Source organism: Artemia sp. Qi Xiang Cuo, chromosome 15, assembly GCF_049724085.1.
Source record: "Artemia sp. Qi Xiang Cuo chromosome 15, ASM4972408v1, whole genome shotgun sequence".
Classification (NCBI taxonomy): Eukaryota; Metazoa; Arthropoda; class Branchiopoda; order Anostraca; family Artemiidae; genus Artemia; species Artemia sp. Qi Xiang Cuo.
The window spans coordinates 31896101-31920217 of NC_142808.1; the positions used below are offsets into that span (position 1 = coordinate 31896101).

Below are 24117 nucleotides of genomic sequence, written 5' to 3' on the forward strand. Positions count from 1 at the left end.
ATAGCAATAATAGTAATTGGATCCTCATTAAACAGTTTTTCTTTCACTAGACTTACTACAGAAACTAATCTTCTTTGACTTGTCCAACGATTTTCTATTTCCAACGTCTATTTTTGCATATACTCTCTCTAAGTACATATAGAAAAAAATGACTGCGATGGGCAACAATATTGAATTGCCCCAATGAGCTATTTTAGCTGTGTTTATGTCCACACAGGATTATGTCTTCCGTGACTACTGCTATCCTTTAGAAAAAATGTATCCATGATTATATTACTATTGATGCTGTGCAGGAAAAATTTGCCGGAAAACTTCTTTCGTTCCCCGATAATAGTTCAATTTTTTTTAGCTCAATGAATTGCTTGACAAAGAATCCAAAATTTGCTTTGTATGGCAACTAAATTGCTGGGGAAGAGTGAATATTGCTCCCATGCAGACATCTATGCAAGCCTAGAGTCATGCTTAGCTTATATCCCACAATGTTTTTTCACTTTCTTTTCCATTTCTTTAAAGATTTTTTTATTATTATTATTATTATTTGAGAATCCAAGTTTGTTTATAAATCAATTAATACAATGAGCAGCAGCCTAAACAAAGCTTTAATCTACCCTAAATACATTCCTAGCTGCACGGAGGAAATGGGGGAGGGGGTAAGCAGCAGTATTTCTATTGAGAGTTGAAATCAAATTAGAAGCATCTTAAAAATAGCTGGCCGTTACCTCCTCCTGATTCCAATTCATCTTCTTCATCAATGGCAGATTTGGTTGTGACAGTGACTTTGAAGGCATCTTCATCAGATTTCTTTTTCTTTATACTACTCTGAAATGTTTTGAAAGCTCCAATTACAGCTTCCGGATGCTCCTTTTGTTCAGCTTCACTGAAAAATAAAGCCAAAAATAAAACAACAAAACCTTACTTTATTGTAGTACGTTATAAACCTTTCACGTCCTGTGGAGTGGAGACATAAATAACATATGGTTAATATTTTTTTAAACAACACCATTTCAAAAGACGACTTTTCTCAGGAAGGCGAAAAAGTTTTTTACACATTCAAGACATGTTATTATTATATGCCAGGTTTTATGAATTCAAAGAAATTCTCGCAAAGCTGGATCGAGCTGTGTTCAAAAGCATTTTAATATCTTTAAGTTGCCAGTCTTCTTTTCATTTATAGCATTGTTATTATCCACATCCATATCTGCACACCAAAGGTGTGCAATCATGCACAACAAGAGAGGTGGTGCTTTGCCTTGAAAAATGTAAAAGAAATACTTCATTACTTCTTTAAGAACTTTGAACTACGTTGGTACGTCAACTTTGAAGGTACGTTAAAGAAACTAATAATACAGTAGCTTGTTTTAGGAAATTAAAGGTGATGGATGTGGGACAAGTTCGTGACTACCAGGCTGCAGTTTTTACTTACCAGTGTTTTCATGAAGTGTGTACATCGGTGTTTTTAGATTTTTTTCGACAAAATAGTGATTTGCATAATCTGGTAACAGAGTATAGGAGTGGAAGTCGTACTGGATTTCAAATGAAACAATTGGGCCAGGGGGTATGGAATTCCCTCCCAGATAGTGTTAAGGCGGCTGAACACCAGCATTTGTTTAAAAAGAAAGTAAAGAATTTTTTGTTAGGGGGGTGAGGAGCCAGGATTCAGATTGAATATTTATGTTATTATTTTTTTTTCTTTTGTTATTGTCTTCTTTTTCTTTTTTCTTCTGTGTTTTCCGTGAATGTTCATCAGTATGTGTGAAAATGAAGTTTAAAATTTACTTAAAAATTTAAGTTATTTTTCAAGTATGTGGAATTAGTTTGTGGTAACCCCAGTGCCAGTGCATTTATGTCTTCCCATGGGCGGTTACCTGTGGATCATGTTTAACTAGGTCGTTTTTGTAATAAATTAATCTAATCTAAGAGTGGTTATGCATTTTCAGTTGTCTATATGAGCGACTGTAAGCAAATATGTATAATACAATGACCATAAAAGTGCAGCTTAAAATAGTGCAGTATCCACACATCTGTGTCAGGAAAAAAATACCACCAAGTTTCTTAAAAAAAGAAAGTCAATTGGATGTTTGGTCCTGATAATATGTAGCTGTTAGGAACCGGTCTATCTTCGCTATATCATCTTATCATTAATGAGGCTCTGTGGGCTTCAACAAGATAAAATCAACTAGGAATGCACGCAGAGTAAACAATTATACTTTTTTTCTTTAATCTTTCGTAAATTTTCGTGTGCAAAACCTAAAATTGCACAATAATAATAATGAGGATTTTATTTACACTAAACTGGCAAATACATAAACCCCCAGAAGCGAACTTGTTTAAACTAAACAACCTTTCAAAAAAAGCCCTAATATTAACATTACTATCAGCCAACAAAAAGAAATAAGAAGGGAAAAAAACAGGAAGAGAAAAAAGAAAAAGAAAATAGCGTGGTCAATCCCACTGATATGAAAATGACACTTCAAAACAAAACAAAAAAAAAATCTTTCGCTTACTACGACCCTCTAAAAAAGAAAAAAAAGGAAGAAAGATCACTCCAGAGAAAAATCACGAAAGAGATAATATACTAGCTACAACATTGAGGTCTTAACCTACTTCTAACTAGACCAATAGAGCAAAAAGCAGCAAGTTGTCCAATTCAGGATGCTTGACTGGTTTTGATGGTGGAGATTACTTCAGTCATGAACAGGTCACTAAAACGTTGTAGTAATCTGCGCTGATATATAAATATAATATAATATATAAATATATATATAAATATAAGTAATTGCGCGTTTTTTATTACCACAGAGCACTTTGATGACTGGATTCTGGATCGAAGGAAGAGAAAGTAAATGGGTCGAGAAAGTACTTGAGCAGACAGCATTACAGTATAGAAGGTAAGCGTGAACATCGAAGAAATATACGCGACCTTGCTAAATCACTGGGGAAAAACTCCTTTAACCGTCTCATAATTATAACCTTCCGTGCAACTTTACGGCGTAAGAGGTCTCTGTGAAATTTATAACTTAGGGATGAGGTGTTCAAAAAACCTTAGTCATTCAACTGAAGCATCACGATGTCTTAGTCATTGTTGCAGCAACTGCTGCAGCCCAGTAAACAGCAAATTAGAGCTCATAGTAACCAAAAGTTTAAAAACACTTTTTGAAGAAAAAAAACCCCCGTTTGAAGCTGATTCAAAAACAGAAACTATCGTTTCGATCTGTCTTAACATTAGAATTTTATTGCAAAAACAAATTTACGCAAATTATGTAAAAGACTCTTGGCATATGACTCTTTACTATATAATGATATTAATTCCTGGAGGTCTCAGCAATTCTGGTTTTATTAACGTGAAAGTTTTACCTTAATGCACTGAAAGTTTCAACTAAATAAACTTAACCGTTTCTGAGATATTACAGATATGTGCATCTTTGACATGCAAAAATTTGCACATAAAAATCCAACTGTGTTCATGAAAATAAAAACGATTTTTTTTTTTAGCAGTTTTATTTTAAGCACGTTTGTTTCTGTTTTCACTTTCTAAGCGGAGAAAGAGGAGGACTATACAAGAGGGTAAAATATAATGCTCCGATTAAGGCCTTTCGACCATGGTGATTACAATGACAATCTCGCTAGGCTTCCCAGAGTTTTCTAGTCCCATGGAGTGCTTTTTTGTGTCATATGGCACTTTGCAATGCAGTTATTAAGAGGAATCTATAAGAGGCAGTAGCTTTCAATAAAACCATTAGATACCTCTCTGCGACCTTGAAATAAGCCTGCTAGTACTAGCAGAGAAAAATTAATAAACAAATAAGGTTATGCATGAGCTGTTTGATAATCATCTAAATCTAGCAGAATCCTGATTTATTCACCCGTTCCATGAATCCCCCTAATCACGCTGAAGGTTTTCATCCTTCGGGGGTATTTAATTTCCAAATGATGGTAATAAGCTACAGCAAAAAAGCACCTTAGTTTCCTCTTTTTTTTAATGCGGGGCTGAAAAACGCCAGTTAAGGGTTATAGACCATGACGAATCGATTGGAAATCTTAAAATTTGCATTAACAAAATGTTGAGTCAGTTCAATTTGATGTTTTGTGGCACAAAATGGCAGAAAACGCCACTTTGTTATGGAACAACCTCTTTTGCTATTCAAAATTTGCTACTTAAACGTAGTAAGAATCGCAGTCAAAATCGTGGTAGTAATTGCACAGTTGCAGCCATAAGTAGTTGCAGTCTCATTTGCAATGAGTCGCAGTCTCAACTATAGTGGTAATCGCAGTTGCAAGTAGTAGCAGTCATCTGCTAATAAAATCACAACAACGTTGGTAATCACTATGGCGTTCATTCCATTATCAGCTGACAATTTATGAATAAACACGGAACTGTAGAGCTTGGTTTGCCTAATGTAGTGTCGTTTTTCAAGCTAGGGGGAGGGTCCCTCTCTGGCCAAAAATTTCTATTCCGCAGCAAAAATAGCAAAAAACAAAACTTTAGTTATGGTACAATCTCTTTTGTCACAAGCAGCACAATAGTCCACGTAAAGAGCGATGTGGTTACACTGTAATTTTTTTTTTTTTTAGACCAGCTCACTTCATACAGAAGGAGTTGTCGTAGAAACTTCGAAAGAGCTCATTCGATTGGAAACTGAAAGGGTTAGTGCCCTTTTTAATAGTCAAAACTGATTGGAAGGCAACCAGCCCCCCCCCCCCCCCACGCCCATCATTTCCCCAACACAACCAATCAAAATTCTGAGATAGCCATTTTTTTCAACGTAGATGAAAGGTCTGGAAACTGAGTCTTTGAAGATCACAACCCCCCCCCCCCAAGCCCTCAACGTAAGGGTTGTAAGTCGTGCCCTGGGGACAAATACGGTTTTTATAGATCGGGCGGTCGTATAAACTTCACAGGGGGCTCATTGGATTGGTAATCAGAAATTCTAATGTCCTTTTCAAGAGTCAAAGTGATCAGAGGGCAGCTAGCCCCTCCCCCTCCCCACACGTCGTATTTCTCCCAAATGCATCGCATAGAATTTTTGAGATTGCCATTTGTGCAAAAAAATTTCCAAAGATCACATAACAAGGCTTTTGGGGTTGACACAACCCCCCAGAGTCTGGGGAGCAAGGGTTGTAAGTTATGCTCTGGGGGCCCATAATTTTTTTCATGGAAGGAGAGGTTGTGGAAACTTTAGAGGGGGCTCATTTGATTGGTAATGTACAGTTCTAGTTCCCTTTTAAAAGTCCAAAGTGGTGGAGATTACTAGCCCCCCCCCCTACTCTCTGACATCCTCTTTTCCCTGAACACATCCGATCAAAATTGTGAGATAACCATTTTGTTCACAATAGTCCACAGATCATATAAAATGTCTTCATGGCGGACAAAACACCCCCGAGCCCAGGGGAAAGGGTTGTAATTTATGTCCTGGGGAATATATGGGTTTTTATGAAATGGGTAGTTGCATAAAATTTGGATTGGAGGGTGCTTATTTGATTTGAAGTCGGAATCTCTAGTGCCTTTTAAGAGTCGAAAGTAAGTGAAGGGCAACCATCCCCCAAGCCTATCATTCCCCAAAACGCATATGATCAAGATTATAAGAGAGCTATTTTGTTCAGAACCTCTGGGCAATGTCCTCAGGGCAATGCGTTCATTGTTTACATATAGTAGATGTTATTGAGAAAGGTAAATATTTTGAACTTTTCCTTTCCAAAAAGACAAAGGGTGTTCAGGGAATGTTGAGTAGAGTGTTGGACTAAATCAAAACTTGTTATGTGCAGACAAATTGTCAAAAGGGCCTAACTCAGGAATGACTGAGTACATTAATTTGTAAATTTCTAGAAATGATAAGGGAGATGATCAAAAAGGCAATATTTGCATGCTACTAGTACTACCAATACTACTACAACTACCCACAAAACCACTATCACACTACTAAATTTACAATATTGAAGGGAAATCTGAACTAAATCAAAAGATGAAATGTGCATGTACATTGTCAAAAGAGCATGTCTTGAGAATTGGTTTGGGCATTAAGTTGGAACTTTCAAAGACTGTTTAAAGGGGAAGATCATCTAACCAAAAGGCAATATTTGCATGCTACTACTACTAGTACAATCACTGTTACACTAACTACTACTACTTCAACTACTACTTCTATTGCAACTATTTGTAGGGCTAAGAGCATTAAAATGAAAGTTTCAAGAAGTATATGAACATACATGTTATCTAAAGGACATACCAGCAATGCCATAGCAATGGCTAATTGCATTAAGTTGAGACTTCCAGGACTTGATGAGAAGGATGTTCAACTGACCAAAAGGCAATATGTTAATACTACTACTGCTACTAGGACTACTGTTATTGCTACTGCTATACCTTATGTTTGAGGAAAGCACCAAAATTGGCTGAGATGTAGTTTTGAGCATGCTCTTAAATATGGCTCGATTACGCAAGCAAAACTTTTCCTCGGAACGCCATTAGGTGGCTTGAAATCTAAGATGGCAGAAAAAATACAAGTTTTTTCAAAATGAGAAGACATGGCTGTTCAAAAAGGCTAGTATGGGGTAATCAATAGCACAGGTTCCGAATATGAGCTTAAAAATTAACCTAAGTTTTACCAAAGTGCTGCTAGGTGCCTCAAATCCAAGATGGCAGTTGAAAATATGAGTTTGTCAAAATGAAAAGATATGACTGCTCAAAAAGGCCAGTATGGGGTAAACGATGGTAAAAGTTCCGAGTATGAACGTAAAACTAGCCTAAGTTGTACCGTATTGTAGCTAGGCACTTCAGATTCAAGATTGCAGTTGAAAAATAAAACTTTTGTTAAAAAAGCATTAATGACTTCAAATGGGCATAATAGGAGCAACCAATACTTGAGATTCTGAAAACACATATATATGCACATAAATATATCTTAGTTGTACTGTTGATTCGCTTGGGGTCTAAAATTAGTCGACCTGTTCAACTAATGGTTTAAAATGGTCTAAAATCAAAGACGGTGGAAGAAAATGTCAGTTTTCTGAATCGCGTGAGGATCACGATCCCAATATAACAGGCTGGAGTGGAGTAATTAATGCAGCAGTTTTAAAAATCGTTCTGTCATTTTACATACGCCTAATTGTAGTACAGTCTGTGCATTACAAATTGCCTAAGTATGAGACCAGGATGCATCCAATTTATGGCCTTTGTATACATTTGCTAAACCAAAATCAGTTAAATACTTGCTAACTCTTCATCTCTTTATTTATTGAAAATGAATCAAACGAAGTTAAATGGACAGATTAAAGCATTTAAGAATTATAATTTTATCAGGAACACAAAGAGATCAATTGAATCTTCTGATAAAAAAAAAATCACATGTTCAACAATTAAAGTACTTTGATTTGCACCAGCATAGTGGGCTACAGTTAAGGTCAAATTTCCTGCAGTGACACCTTCTTTCACACCCTTTTTTTGCAACCATAATGTACTGTATCTCGTAAGACTTTTGGAGCTGGCAGAAGGGAACCTAACCAATTGGGAAACCACTTTTCATCAGTGCCTCTGACCCAGCCAAAGTAAAAAAATCTGGGAAGGGTGGGCATTGATTCCAGTCTGCAACTCAACACATGACCTGACTCTAGTGGAGCTCTAAGGATGTGTTGTAAAAACAAAACACTAGCTGGAGGAAGTCTGCACGCTCTTGGTCTTTTGTCATAGAAATGTTTCTTTCCTAAATTTATTCACGTCGTCACAGTCTCGTCTTACGTCGTTTGTCTTCATGACAAAGCGTTCAAGGTCGTGTACTTTCAGTTCTGTTGCTTGGGAAGGCTGGTTTATCAGTTGAAGGAAAGTCTCCATCAGTCCTGGCATATTTTGCCAAGTCACAAAGAACTGCATCTTTGAGTCATGGATAAAAGGAGAAACAGTATCATATCCTGTAAACAAGTGGAAGAACAAAAGTGCCTGTGATTTTGTTGGTCACAGCGATCAAACTATTTCATGAATGGGAATGTACTTTGACTTGGTACCAACACCAAACACAATAAATAGTTTGGATACTCCAAATGCGATCAAAGCACGAGGTCGCAATCACAATCGCGTCTGCATCCAAAATTCATATGAGAATCGATGCATGTCCTTGTAAGACTGTATAACAAGCAAGAAGCAAAAGAAAGGTGTCAGCCTCTTCCTGTGAATATAACTGGATGTGGTTCTTCTCTTTGAATGCCTGGTTAGCTATGCACGTGTTTCCAGTAGTGCAATATAGTCGTTTTGACATTGGAGACCTTTTCAAAAAACCATGGGACAGCAGGTTAAACAAGTCTGGTTTGTTTGCATCTACTTGAAGGAATTCATTCCAATTAATGGGATTTGTGCGTTTGGAACAACTTTCAGTTGTGAACCTTGGCCTCTCTGACTTCTGACAGACAATATTTAGACTATCCAATCTGTAAACATTGAATATGAGATCAAGTCTCTTGATATATCAGAGCTTATACTAAAAAAAAAAAACAATTCTGCATATTCTCTGAAGGTCTTTGAATTCCCTGGGTTCAACATTTGCACCAGAGCAGCTCCATCTATCACTTTTGCTGACACATTTGGAATGTTAACCTCAGCAGCTGATTAAGACATGACCAAGTTCAGCCTTGTTGCCAACACAAATCTGGCCATCTGACGTCAAAGCCAATGGATACTGACTGTTTTCATGTTTGATCAAGGCATCCTCCTCAAGCAACACAGCCCATGTAAAGCGCCCCAAACAGTGATATATCATTTCTAGCACTGCTGAGCTGAGTTTTTTTTATCATTATTCACAACAATCGACGGAATTCCAGATATTATTACTTTAGTCTGCTCTTACTTTCATGTACCAGTACAATCAATTACCCCAGACAAGCCTATTTGAGCAGTCATGTCTTCTCATTTTAACAAACTCATATTTTTTCTACCATTTTGGATTTGAGGCACCTAGCAGCACTACAGTAAAACTTAGGTTATTTTGAAGCTCACATTCAGAACCTTTGCCATCAATTATCCCATACTAACCTATATTAACAGCCATTTCTTCTCATTTTGACAAACTTGTATTTTCATCCACCATCTTGGATTTCAAGCAACCTAGCGGCATTCCAAGGAACAATTTTGCTTGTTTAATCAAGCCATATTAAAGAGCATGCTCAAAAGTACATCTCAGCCAATTTTGGCGCTTTCCTCAAACAAAGAAGTATTCTGGTGTTTTTTGATGCTTTTTGCCTACACTCCCTGTTTTTATTTTTATTAATCTTAACAGTATTCAACCTTTAGGACATACAGGTTAGTGATAGGACAGAGAATTTGTATGAGAACTGAGATAATTCTGGCTTTTCAAAGAATTGGAATCATGCTAGAAATCAAGTAAATTTTCTGATTTTTGAAATGATTTCCCTGCATAATCCAGCTTATTGTAAAAGAAAAGCAGCAAAAGGACACTGCATCTTTTTTTTTTCAACTAAAGCTATAACTTAAATTCTCTGAAACCAAATTATCAAGTTTTTATGCAATATCTTACTCCTATGTTACAGTAAAATCATTATCCAGTTTTTTGGTAATATATTTTTTGGTGAGTTGATCTTTCCTGGTGTATCCTGATTATACTTCAGATTCATTTTAACTACTACTGCTACTAACAACTCATCGCAGCACCAAGCCGCCTGAGGCCAACACAGCTACGCACGCTCCTCCTCCACCCCAATCGATTCAAAGCCTCCCTTTTTACACCCGCCCACGAAGTTCCCATTTCCTTTAAATCTTTCTTTATGGAGTCCTCCCATCCCACACGGGGACGAACTGCGTTCCGTTTAACCCTACATGGTTGGCCGAAAAGAACAATCTTCGGCAATCTGTCATCCTTCACCCGCACAACATGCCCTAACCACCTCAATCTTTCTTTCATTATAGACCTAGAAAGCGGTATTGAACCACATTTTTCGTATAGCCTATTGTTTGAAATACGGTCAATCAGCCGGGTACCCAGAAAAATCCTTAAGCAATTTCTCTGGAAAACATCTAGCAAATGTTCATCCGCTTTTCGGAGCGTCCATGCTTCAGAGCCATATTTGACCACTGTCATCACTGTAGCTTCTAAGATTCTAATCTTGGTTTGCAGACTTATCTTCCTATTCTTCCAGACTTTTTTAACTATGAAAAAACACCCTGAGCCTTGGCTATTCTATTTTTAACATCTTCACTGCGCCCACCATCTTTACTAATAATACTTCCAAAGTAAGTGAAGCTGCCCACCTGATCAATCTTTTCATTACCCAACGTCACCTTTTCATCTTCACTTATTACTAGCCTTAGTGACTTAGTCTTCTTAACATTAATTTTCAAACCAATACTAGCACCCTGAACTCGCAAAACCTCTAAAACTTCATTCATTTTGCTCACACTTTCATCTAGGATGCTTAAATCATCAGCATAATCCAAGTCCAGGAGACTTTTTCCTCCCCATTTGATTCCGTGGTCTCCCATTGCCTTTCCTGTGCTCCTTAAAACAAAGTCCATCAAAATAATCCATATAAAGGGGGATAGAACACAATCCTGCTTAACTCCTGATTTAATACAAAACCAGCTGCTAACCTCATTTCCTACCTTAACCGCAGCAGTGTTATTCTCGTACATAGCACTAATCACTTTAATGTATTTGTCTTGTATACCATACAAGGATAAAACCTTTACTAAAGCTCCTCTATCAACAGAATCGAACGCTTGCTCATAATCTATAAAACTGAGGACCAAAGGTGTTTGAAAACTTAGGCACTTCTCAATTATTAACCTAAGAGTGAAAATTTGGTCAACACATCCTCTACCTTTTCTAAAACCGCACTGCTCTTCTCTTAAAACTTTTTCTACGGCATCTCTCAGTCTAAAAAGTATCATATTACTAAGCAATTTCTAACCTACAGAGACCAGACTAATGCCTCGATAATTACCACACTCACTTTTATCACCTTTCTTATAAAGTGGCTTAATTATGGTTTTCCTAAAATCGTTAGGTCCTTCCCCTTTTTCAAAAATCATATTCATAATCTTCAATAACTTATTTCTAACCTCAGAGCCACCATTTAAGAAACTCATTTACTACCCTATCAGCACCTGGAGCCTTAAAATTCTTTAATCCTTTTAGTACTGTTGCTAATTCCTCCTCACAAAACAAATCTTCCTTCACATCCAAGGTATCACAAACTTTTTCATTTTCCTCTATATTTTTTCCTGCAACTCTATCTCGGTTAAGCAAGTTCTCAAAATGTTTGGCCCATCTCGCTTTAGCTTTTTCCTTATCGCTAATTGCCACCCCATTCCTATCTTGAACTGGGACAAGTCCGGATTGACTACTACCTCTCAATTTGTTAACGTGCCAGTACAATATTTTACTATTATGCCGTCTAGCTGCATCTTCTAAATCCTCGGCAATTTTATCAATGGCCTCCACTTCACACCTCCTTAGTTTATATGTCAATGCTTTCTCCACTTTCTTTACATTTCTTTTGTTTTCATGCAATCTATCACTCAGATAATTCTTGTACAAGTCCTTTCTCCTTTCTATTAAACATAAAGCTTTTTCACTAATAATCCTAGCTGCAGTTTTAGCTTTCTTCCCTAAAACACTTTCAGCAACTTCTCAAATTACTTTCCTAAAATTTTTCCATCCATCTTCTATATTGTCAAATTTTAAACTCTCAAGTTTAGTATTCAACTGTTCCTGGAAAGTTTCTCTCAAATTCTCATCCTGCAGTCTACTAACCTCATAGCTTCCTGGAAGGTAATTACCCTTCCGATATTTCAGCTTTAAATTAACCCTTGGCACTACTAGATGGTGATCTTTACTTTTAACATCAATAACAGCACTCCTATATACCCTAGTATCTTGTATTGATCCTGCCAGTCTTCGATTTACTATAACATAATCAATAAGGTTTGCTGTCTTACCATCACGTGAATACCATGTTAGCTTATGAGCCATTTTATTACCAAACACAGTATTGGTTATAACTAGATTGTTATACCTACAAAATTGCAAAAGTCTGTATACATTACGGTTTTCTTTTCCTACACCAAATTTACCTAAGCTGGGATACCATCTATCCTTATTTCTACCAACCTGGGCGTTAAAATCTCCCAGTAATAACATCATATTTCTACCTGGGACCTTGTCTATTTGCTCCTGTAACTGTAAGTAAAATTCATCTGAGTCACTAGTATCTCCATCAGTCGGTTCTACAGGGGCGTATACTAATATAACTGATACCCTGAACTTTTTAGTCATAAGATGAGTAATAAGTATTCTATTATTAATACCTTTCCAACCTAAACAAGACTTAACAGCTTCCTTGTTCATCATCAGCCCTACTCTTTGTCTATGTACACCATCCTTCCTACCTGAGTAAAAAAATTCTATGTCGCCTAATTCTATACTTCTACCCCTAGGATGAGTTTCTGAAACTCCTAATAAATCCAGTTCGAATCGTCTGAATTCGTCAGTCAAAATGTCGATACGATAGTCATTTTTTAATGTTGTATCATTCCAAGTTCCAATTTTCATGTTCTTTAAATCATTGAATTTTTTTCGCCTCAGGAAAAGCAATGATCCCGGATACCAGTGCAGGACGGGGATCACATATCTTCTCAAGTCTACACCGAAGTGCTTAAGCCGGCTTAGAACCGGACAGCAAGAAGTCCCTGGGACCTCCCTGAATGGAGGTTTTGTGCAATCCTGGGCCCATATTGGTCAAAACATGGTTTTTAGCACTTGGTGATGCTCTTCTGTCAACAAGAGTCGAAATCCTGCAAAGACAATCTCAAGCCTATTAACTCCGACTCATTATATTTTCATGTCTACAAATATTATGCTACTACGGGGAGGCAACCTGTAATAGATAAATTAGCTAGGAAGAGGTTTTTCAGCCCGAAGACACCCGTCAAAACATACCAAGCCCAGAAGAATTGTCCATTAGTCAGAATCCCGTGCAAATGCTGTGTCGTTTACTAGGCTATAATTTCCTCAAGGGGCGCCACTCCTCAAGTGGAAATAGAGTTGACTGCAAGGTCCCCAGTCTTGCAGGTACCCTGAAAAGGTCGAGGCAGCCCTTTGCAGAGGCCATTGTCCATAGATTTGGATCTTACGCTCTGCCGCAGTTGTCCTCCTATAGAGGATCCTCCTGCGATGGTGTTCTGCATCACCATGCAATTTAACCCATTGTTGAGAGAAGGTTTGCAACTCATGGAACTTGTGGACAAACCAGTGGACCCTTTTGAGTGTACATTTGAGGAGCCCTCTTCCTCTTCCACCTGTATTTATTACTCCAGGCAAGGGTGCCCCAGTTTCTATTATAGACCCCCAGGGACAAGGTCCCCCCTTGGGCCCTGCCTCCTATGGAGGTACCCTACATATCTGTAGAGCGTTCCCCTATCCCCATCTGGGGACACGCTGAATGGCCTGGGGGAGGCCAGATAAACGGATCACTTTTGTTTTGCAAAGGCCATAACTCAGTGACATATCGGACCCAACAAATGAAGCACAGTTCATTCTACCTCGCTCTGTTTTATCTTTAATAAACTATTTCTACAGCTCCTGCAATTATTATGATAGCGGAAGCTAATGTCCTAAAATAAGAATAACAATTATCAGAAACATACATTATGGGTTATCCTCGGTCGCTTAGTAGTTCGTTGCAGGGAATGTGATATACTAGCACTGGGTGCCACATTTTTCAGGTTATGTTGAAGCTCAAGGGGAAGATAAACAGCAGCATTGACCCAATTTGGATCTTCACTTTTCAAAAAATACATTGGAGGTATCCGAACTTCCACTTCTCCTTCTTTCAAATCAAAATTGGTTGTCTTTTGAAGAGTCAAAACCATTGCCAAATCACAAATTGTCCAAAGTTTCTTATTCATTTTTACAACACCCTTGTTTTTATTTGGATTGGTACGAAGGATTTGCATGAATGGTATCCAGCCAGTTGCTTTTTCAAGCATTATTTTTATTTTGACTTTTTTTTTATATTGAGTTGTGATTATGTTAATAGAAATGTCTGAAATTTTCCCTCAAATTCAGAAAATCCTATTTTCCACCTAGAACAGTCTCCTAGAAGGCTCTTTCGGGGCTGCTGCCCAGTAAAAAAAAAATCCCTAGACTCTTGAAAATCACTAAATCAGTACATAAATCACTAGAACTGTAATACTATTTATCAGTCTAATTAATAGTTATTTTGTTTCTTTACCATGTTCTATACAGGCGCACAAATAGAAAGGGCGTAAAATTAACTCCCTAGATGTGGAAAATACCTTTAAATTGGTATTTTGTTTTTTCTCAAGCGAAAATTACCCTTGAATCCTTGCTTTCTTCCTGTATTTTCCTAATTTGGTACCCTGGGTTTATCCCCCGGAAGGTGAAAATTGGTAATCGGTGATCTAATCGAAAAGTTTACTTTTACTTTTTAATTTTTTTCCTTGCCTGTTCGAAACCCCAGTTTTTTCCCCAACAGATATGGGAACTATTTTCTTTTTACTCTAGTTGAGCTAGTGTAATTACTGGACACCAGCGACAACTCTGAAAATGACCCCTTTCAGTACCCTCATGGGAAAAATTTGTTCTGTCCTTCACAAACCTTAATAAGAACCGGTCCCATCGTTTCCCCAATAAAGAAAAGACCAAAAGAAAACGCCTCTTTTCCACCATATTTCCGCTTATTACTGACGAATAACTAAAAAAACTCCTTCCACAAAACGAGTCTTTCAAAGAAAGTAAAGAACTCCCTTAAACCAAAAATGAGCAAAAACAGAATCAAATAATCTACCAAGTGTAAAACTACCACAAATTAGAGCCAATAAATAAATAAAACCCAAAACGAACAGAAAATACAATAAATAACTGATTCAAACTGAAAATGAGCAGAAATTAACATGATTAACGCCCACAACCCCTATGCATTCTCAAAGCCAAAACTGACTTTGCACTCTACAAAAAACAACAACAAATGAATGTGCATTGTTAGTTTGACATACATTTGCTCATATTTATTCTTTAAAATCTTAATAAGTTTTTATTTATCAAAGTTATTAAAGTGCAAACATTTAATTGTCAGATTATTAATTGGTTATATTAATTTGTAGATTATTTGATTTTATTTTTGCCCATTTTTAGCCCAATGGGGTTCCCCACTTTTCCTTGAAAAACTTACTTTGTGGAAATAGTTCCTCCCAGTTAACCGTCAATAATACACAGAAATATATTGGGAAAAAAAATTTTCTTTTGATCTTTTCCCCATTAAAGAAACAATAAGGCAGACGCCCACCAAAATTTGTGAAGGACGGGACAAATTTTTTCACAAAAATATAAAAATGATCATTCTCAAAATTGTTGCAGCTGTCCCAGTAATTATACTGTACTTTAGGGTTGTTTCTTCCATTTTTTAGATGGAAACCTGGAATTATTTTCTCCTGGAAAAATTACACAAAAGTTTTTCAAAATTACACATTTTAAAATAAATAAAAAGTCAATATCTACAAACAGGCATGGGCACAGGATTTTACCTTGAAAGGGGGAAAGTGTCAAAAAATAAGGTAAGTAATAAGGGAGATATTTGATATTATAGAGATCTTTATATGCTTGGTTATCTATTTTTTTTAGATATTCTTCCATTTGTACATGTATATATATATATATATATATATATATATATATATATATATATATATATATATATATATATATATATATATATATATATATATATATATATATATATATATATATATATATATATATATATATATATATGGATTTCCTGGTTTTGTGGAGCAATTCAGAAATTATTAACCCAAGGTATTTAAACTCTGACACAGCAGGGACTGAATGATTTACAAGGGAAACACTATTGCTCTTAGCTGTCTTGAAAGCTAGAAATTTGCAATTTTCAATACTGTCAAACATTTTTAATAAATCAATGGTGCACACATAAAGAGGTGACTTTTTACTCCCCAAATCCATTATTATGTTTGCTAGTAATATATGTGCCTGTGGGCGACCAACGCCTTTTTGAAGTCCAAGCTGGTTATCTCTAAAAAGTTTGGTGTACAGCTTGAGAAAAATAGCATATTCAAATAATTTACTCAAAATGCACAATACACTGAAAGGTCTGTAAGGTTTAAAATCATTGGTGTTTTTCCCTTTCTTTGCAATCAATGTTACAATTCCTTCTAGGAAACTGTTGGGAACAATGCCCCTAGTGACACACATCTGGAAAATCAATAACAGGTGAGAAAAGATGCTATCAGGTAAGTTTTTAAAGTGCATTGGTGAAAGGCAATCAGCATCTATCCCCTTCTTAACTTTAGACAGAGCTGTTCTTAGAGGGGTTTTAACCTGTTTCAGTGACATAACAACAACACAATCCTGTCCTGAAAAATGTGCAAGCCAGCTAGAAACCTCCTCTTCATAATATTTGCTTATGGCAAGATTTTTAATCCTGTAAACTAATGTGCAATAAGAACTCTAATAATCCATAGCCAGAGAAGAACTAGGTGAACTTCCATCAGTTTGGATTATATTTTGTCATGATGTCTTATTTCTGGTGAAATGCTGTCCAATAATATGTTTTTTTTTCAGCTCAGCTTTACATTTTTGTTTAGTGCTCTGTTTCAACTCGAAAACACTCCCATATATGGGCCTTCCACATGCCATCCAAATGCTCAGCCACATTTTTGTGCATTGCTTTGCTGTCTGAAGCTAAAAAGACTTGGACCATCTTGTTTTTTTGTGCTAATCTTTACACTCCTATTAGGGACTGCTGTTGATTCAGCCAATTTCATGGCATGAACAATCTGATGGTAATAAGTGTTAAGATCAATCATGGCAGATGCTTCCAGAGGACTGGAGCATAGTAAGTGGAATGGCGCTTTGATGTACAAAAGAATAGAGGAGACAGTGGTCATATACAAATCAGCATTGCATTTATTCCAATTCTTCTTCTGCACCCACCTTCTTCTCTTTTGAATATTAATGTTTGGTGATAGCTGTAGATGAAAAGATAGTCAAAAATGATCACTGATTCGATCTTCTGTGAATTCTGTGACAAGGAGACGAGGAATAGATTGACAGTACACAACATGGACAATATTGGATGTGTGTCCACTAAAATGGGTATATGTAAAATCCAAAGACTTTGGCCAAATTTGAAAGGAAGTGGGTAGGCAATTTAGAAAAATGTCAGGAGTGGATATTGTCTTTTGCTGGATTGCAGTTGAAGTCACCAGCCATTGTACCATGATATTTAAAATACAGGATTCTTTCCTTCTAAAGATGATTCGGGCAGTAATTAAACGTCCCCTAATTGAGTTCAAATACCGCTTCCAAGAGTCTAAATTTTTAATCAGCAAAAAGATAAATTGCATTCTAGCTTCAGTCAAACAACGACGCTAGTCGTTCAATTTCGCTAAGATAATTAGTAGCAAAAAAAATGCTATGCACAACATTTCTAAAAAAGTTTAAATGGCAAAAAAACCGTGTGAATGCTTGAATCATCAAAAACATTTAGAAGAGACTATTGGACGACGATTCGCGTCCTTGTGCCACGTGAGCCCATGGCAAGCAATCCTTACAACGCAGGACGAAAGAACTGCATTTGGAAGTGGGGTAGATATGTTTTTTAATTAGAATAGTAAGTCTGACTTGAGAAGATCCATTGAGATAGAAGTTTTAACTCTTTCATCTCGGTCACCATTATTGTCATTGAAGTGACCCGTTGCTGTACAACTAAGCATGTAAGTTCAATAAATCTATTGTCTTTCTTATCTGTGTTTATTTCATTTATATGTCTGCGTCTAGTCTAATAATAGGTAATTAGTTCGTAAGTCTCCAAGGTAAATGCTCCCAAAGGAATCTGATCTCCAGATAGCCCGAGAAGAAGAGGCCACGTTTTTTCATCCCTGCAAACACCAAAAGTTGTCATTGCCTCGGCTTAGAAGAATGTTTCTAACCCCTGCTAGCCTATAAGAATTCGTATCACTTAAGTCAAATCTAATCGTGCCAGGGAAACAAAGCTTTGAGACGACAAAATTTATAGTTTAATAATTCGTAATTACTATCAAAACCGTACATAACAAATGGCGCGAGTCGGAAATTGGAGAAAAACTTGCGAACTAATTAGGCTACGAAACTTTGTAATTTGGATTTAATTATTGGAAAGATACAAACATATAAGAAAAATGATTAGGCCTATTGCCGCCAAGCTAAGAAAGTAAAACCCTTATATATCATAGGAGATAGTAGCCTCCCCCAAAATAGGCAAAGTAAAAGTTTAAGTTGATATAACTGCAAAAAAAAATGGACGAACTAAGTGAATTATTAATAGGGCAAAAGTTAGTCGCAAAAAATATACAGACCGCAAAATCTATACAGAGTACAATGGTCAGCCAGACATAGACGAATTTAATATCCAATTGACCCAGTTTGTACAACTAACAAAAACAGACATTGGAGCGTTAAAAGACATGCTGCTTCTACGATTAAGAGGCCAGGCCTTAACCTTTCTAAAACAGGTCGAACTTACCATAGGCAATAACGCCAATTAGCCAATAAATACGGTTGATGACTTGTTAAAAGTATTCAAAGAGAGATTTATAGAAACCAGTTCTATAAATAAATTAAAACATGGAGTAGTAAGCTTTGACTTTTCACAGAATATAAGGGAATATCTTGATAACATACGCATTTCTGTAGAAGCAAAATACGGAAGTGGTTCTGGGCAACTGTATGAAAAAGTGATACTAAATACCTTTTTGCAAGGGCTACCCCCAAAACTATATAGAGTAGTAATATCCAAGAATATTCAGACGTTGGATCTTGCAGTCCAAGAGGTAGAGCGACTAATCGAAGTTGATAAAATGGTTGTTAATCATAGTAATGCGAAAACGAATAACCTAGGCGACTCAAACGCGAGCCTAATCTTCAAGGGCGATCAGGCATCCCCCAATTTCTTTTCAAGGAATAACTCCCCAGTAGCACAAAGAAACAAAACGCCAGAACCCACTAGGCAGAAAACAGTACGTTTTCAGCCCATTAACCCTACAATAATAAGGTGCTATAACTGCAATCGTGTTGGCCACATAGCAAGAGAGTGCCACTATGTCACCAATCCCATACCAAGAAATGCTGTCGGTAATACGCAAAATTACGGTAACCATTTGTTCAGAAGAACAAATTTTAGCACCGGTCGTGCAATAGACTATAGCCAGGGGGGATTGCTCCAATCAGTACCTTATAATGCATACCAACAAAATTTGTATAACCGTCTCGCCAGCAGGCAAATTTATTACCGGTTTGAAAACCCAAATACTCGCCAAGGCCAATATAATGCGAGAATGCAATATAGAAATCATGAAAATTTGCCGATGAGAAATGAAAATTTTGCACGCCAACGGCACTGGCAGTCAGCGCCAGCAAACGGCATTAACACGAGACATCCACGTTACCATAATAATACATGGCGAAGACAGGCAGACGTAAATCATTTAAATATGCCTACGGAACCTAATACGTCTGAATATCTATTATAGGCACCGACAAATGAAATAAATTCTCAAGGAAACGCTTCAAGCCCCTCAGAAACACAAGTTGGACCCAGAGGGTCCCAGGAATATTTAATAGGTCCAAGACAATATTAGTGCCTTCTTGTAGTGATATTATTAACAAGTTACCTATATTTAATGATTTTTGTGTAGAAAATGTTTATTCTAAGGCTTTGATTGACTCAGGTGCTACAATTAGTATCATAAACTCTTGTGTATTCAATATGTTGCCCCTTCACATTAAACGACAGAGGAACCCTAATAATCCCAATTTAACAAGCGTGACAGGTAATAAGTTAAATGCAAAAGGGTCAATTTGGCTAAACTTAAAAAGAGACAATAGAACGTTCATGACAAATTTTATTATATGTGATAATTTCCCATATGAAGCTATTATAGGGGCAAATATTCTAAGGTCTAATAGAATACTGTTAGACGTAGCCAACGAAAGGCTTGTATACCCAGCTAAGGTAGGGGAAGAAATTTCTACCTTAAGAAATCGTAACAGAGGTTACGAAGATAGAATAAAATTAAAAAAAATTTCTAGTGGTATAATGTCGCAGCATGATGAACCTTGTGTTTCGCAAAGACAGGGCATCGTTGGAAATTCGTTGAATTACCCGGAGAGATTTTGCAGAAATGAATTAAATTTAAATAATATCAGTATTGAAGCTGCGAAAATAAAAATAGGAAATACGTGACAGTACAGATCAAACCAAATTAACAAAATAGTGGAATTGTGGAAAAACATAGTAAAACCCAACGTGACGCCACAAGATGCCGCAATGGCGCATCATAGCGCCAACATGAATCTAATAAACAATAAAAATGAAGAGAAATATTACGGATTTTCGATAAGGAAAACAAAAGTCCCTCCCAAAACGATGCAAAAAATTCAAATATCACAGATGATCGAGCCAGTAATTAGCAAGTCAGAAATATGGTTTGCGACACCGTCTGAAATACCCGAAAATTTGTTATGCGAGGAACAGATTATATCTTATGACAAAGGGGAAGGTTTTATTTGGGTAACCAATAACCATGAAAATGATACAATTACAATTAAAAAGGGGACGTGTTTAGTTTTAACTGAAAATGATTTAAATACATGGGAAAATTCTAAAAGAAACCTAGTTAACGGTATCAAAACTTCAAATAACAAATATCCTTTGACTAAATCGCAATTTTTAAACAAATTTAATATGGATCATATTAGGGATATGGAACTTAAGAAAAAATTATGCGAATTATTATGGAATTTTAAGGATGTATTCTCTGCATCTGAAGATGATATCGAGCTAATTCCATTTTACGAAAATTAAATTTTAACGACCGGTAATCCCGTAGCAAAACAGCCATACCGTGTGCCATATAAGCACAAAGAGTGGTTAAAAAATAAAATCCATTAATTAGAAAAAAACGAAATTATACGCCCAAGTATAAGTCTGTATAGTGCACCAGTGATCCCAGTACCAAAAAAGAATAGAGATCTTAGACTCGTTGTAGATTATAGGGCTCTCAAAAAACAAGTAGTTAGCGATAAATTTCCTCTACCAAGATTAGACGAAATTCTTGACTCAATTTCAAGCAAAAACAAAATTTTTACTTCTTTGGACCTTACCCAAGGCTACCACCAAGTGAAAATAGCCGAAAAGGATGTCCATAAAACTGCATTTTCAGCATCCGAATATGGTTCTTATGAATACTTGAGAGTACCATTTGGACTTAAAACAAGTTCAAGCGCGCTATGTAGACCCCTATTGCACCTTTTAAGAGGATTAAAGAATAATTCATTTTGTTGATGATATTATATGTGTGGGGGAAAACACTGAACAACACTTAGCAACATTAGCTAAGGTGTTCGAGAAGTTCAGGCAAGGCAATTTAAAATGCCGGCCTGAGAAAGTAAATTTATTTCAATCTAAGATTAAATTCTTAGGAGTAGTAGTAACCCAGGGAGAGATATCCCCAGACCCTGATAAAATAAAATGTGTTGAAAACATCAAGCCGCCCAGAACTATGAAAGAATTAAGGGGAATTTTAGGACTTAATGGCTACTTTAGAAAATTCGTACGCAATTACGCCCAAATTGCGAAACCCCTCACGGAACTAACCAAAGGAAACTCCCATAATGTTACCTGGTCCCAGGAAGCTCAAACTTCCCTAGACCGACTCAAAAAGGCGCTCACTTCTGAACCAATTTTGTCACTCCCTGATTTCGAAAATGGAAAAATGCTAGTTCAAAAGGCATTGGCGCTATCCTTTCGCAAATAATCCCAATAAAAGATCCTAACCCTCTACAAGGAACACCCAAACAAATAGAAAAAGTTATATGCTATTCAAATAAAACTTTATCAAAAGGCGAAAGTAGTTATTCCGCCACAAACTTAGAATTGTTATCTATTATCTACCACTTGGACAAATTTAGGCATTATTTAATTGGTCGAAAATTTATATTACGATCAGACCATAAAAGCTTGCAGTACCTGCGCACATTTAAAAACCCCACGGGCATTCTAGCTCGATGGATTATGAAAATCCAAGACCTAGATTATGAATTTGAACATTTAAAGGAAAAACAAAACGCAGCTTGCGACTTTTTAAGCAGATACCCAGAAAATATTCCATCGGAAACTGAAGAAAATGAAGTTGACGCCATAATTGCTAAGAGCAATCATGGATGTAAGAAAAACAAAATCAAAGTAAAAGAAAATAAGATTAACTATTGCCCCTTGTCTTTGGAAAATATAAAAAGAAAGCAAAAAAAGGACGAAATGTGTGTAGCACTAATTGATTATTTTGTGAATGATGAGCCGTTAATGGATAAATTCAAAATTCTTAAAAAAGAGATAGATAATTTTTACTGTGATCTTGATGACGAAATACTGTGTAGAATTATGACTGCGGAGACAAACAAAAAACAAACCTCGATAATACCTGTGTTACCACAAAACATGATAGGGCCTGCATTTGAATATTTTCATTCGGACACAGGTGGATATTTAGGAGTTATGAAAACGTTCCATAAGTTAAAACAATACTTTTACGTACAATCGGCACTGACAAAACTTAAAGAATTTGTAAGTACATGCGAAGCATGTAATTTGAGAAAAATCCCCCAGCTGATCCAATCCACCACTGGAAACGATCCCATTAGAGAATCACCCCTTCGATATTATCTAATTTGACCTATACAGGACAACCGGAGCCCTACCTTTTTCTAGCAGAGACAGCACTTGTATTCGTTCGGTCATACATAAATTTTCAAGATTTACTTTTGTAAAAACATTAAAAAATCAAGGTGCTTATGCCACAAGTAAGGCATTAGCAAAATTATTTTTACAATTTGGCATTCCTAATAAAATTTTGAGTGACAAAGGGAGCAATTTTGTTGCAAAAGTAACAAAAGATTTAATGAGTTTTCTTAATATAGAGAAAATGGTGAGAGCGCCGTACCATCCACAAGCTAATGGCAAAATAGAAAACAGGCATAAAATATTTTCGAACGTACTAAGTATTTATACAAAGACAACAGGAGCGACTGGGATAAATTCTTACCTTATTTAACGAACGTAATCAACACTGCTTATTCCGAAGCAACCAAAGACAATCCATTTTATTTACTTTTTGGTCGAGATTTTAAAATCCCGTATGATGAGATTATTGAATCTCAGCAGTATTATAACGACTCAGAAGATTATAAACAAGAAGTCATAAATAGGATTAGGAAAACTTATAAAATAGTTAGGCAAGAGTTGGAAAAATGTAAAACAAACCAAGAACTAAGATACCAACCCAAAGTTGAGAGGAATATAGACTTCAAAGCAGGATATTTCGTTTACTTAAGGAACGAGGCAAAACGGAAGGAAAAAAACTTTCCAACAGATATCCTGGACCGTCAAGACTAGTCAAAGAGTACGATAATGAATATACCTTTAAAATGGAAAACCCCGATAGTGGAAGAACTTACAAGGCGCATGTTAGCCGAATAAAAAGAGCCAAATTTCCAGAGAGATGGGTATCAAATCCCTCCTCTACTGATTCGTCAGATTCGGAAAATGAGCCCCCTAAATCAAGATTGGCAGAGCTAAAACCCTTTAATTTCAAGCATGACTATTTTGAGAATGACAGTGACCAGGAAAACTGAAGAATTCTTAGCTATGGAAAATCTAGTTATTCCAGAGAAAAAATACATAACACCAGTAAGAATAAGAACGCCAAAAAGTCCAAAAATTTATTCATCAGCGAGTGCAGGAGATTTAGATTATACAATATGTCCATAAACCCAATCCTTCCCCGACAGAATTTCGACCCCATGTCCACCCAAAAGATTTCCAAACGATATAGTTTCCCCTGCAACAACGATAGAAAGGCCCCTGTCTTCACAGGAGGAATTAAAAGGAGCTGTAGAAAACCACGGTAATACTGTACAGAAAACCCCTCTCAAAGATTTAATAAAAAAAACTCTGCTAGAAGATATTGATTTAATTAATTTCCCCATAAAAAAGAGTCAAAGTACATTGCCCGAGAATAAAACT

At 36.4% G+C, this 24117-nt stretch overlaps 1 protein-coding gene across 8 annotated transcripts in view; it reads right to left on the minus strand.

Moving 5' to 3' along the window:
- LOC148943554 (serine/threonine-protein kinase PAK 3-like) overlaps window positions 1-24117 on the minus strand; it is a 90220-nt gene that overhangs the window by 55738 nt on the left and 10365 nt on the right. For all 8 annotated transcript variants that reach the window (XM_089101846.1, XM_089101844.1, XM_089101845.1 and 5 more), the window contains exon 2: window positions 720-877. In XM_089101846.1, coding sequence (XP_088957972.1) covers window positions 720-877 — 158 coding nt within the window. The remainder of the gene's footprint in view (window positions 1-719; window positions 878-24117) is intronic.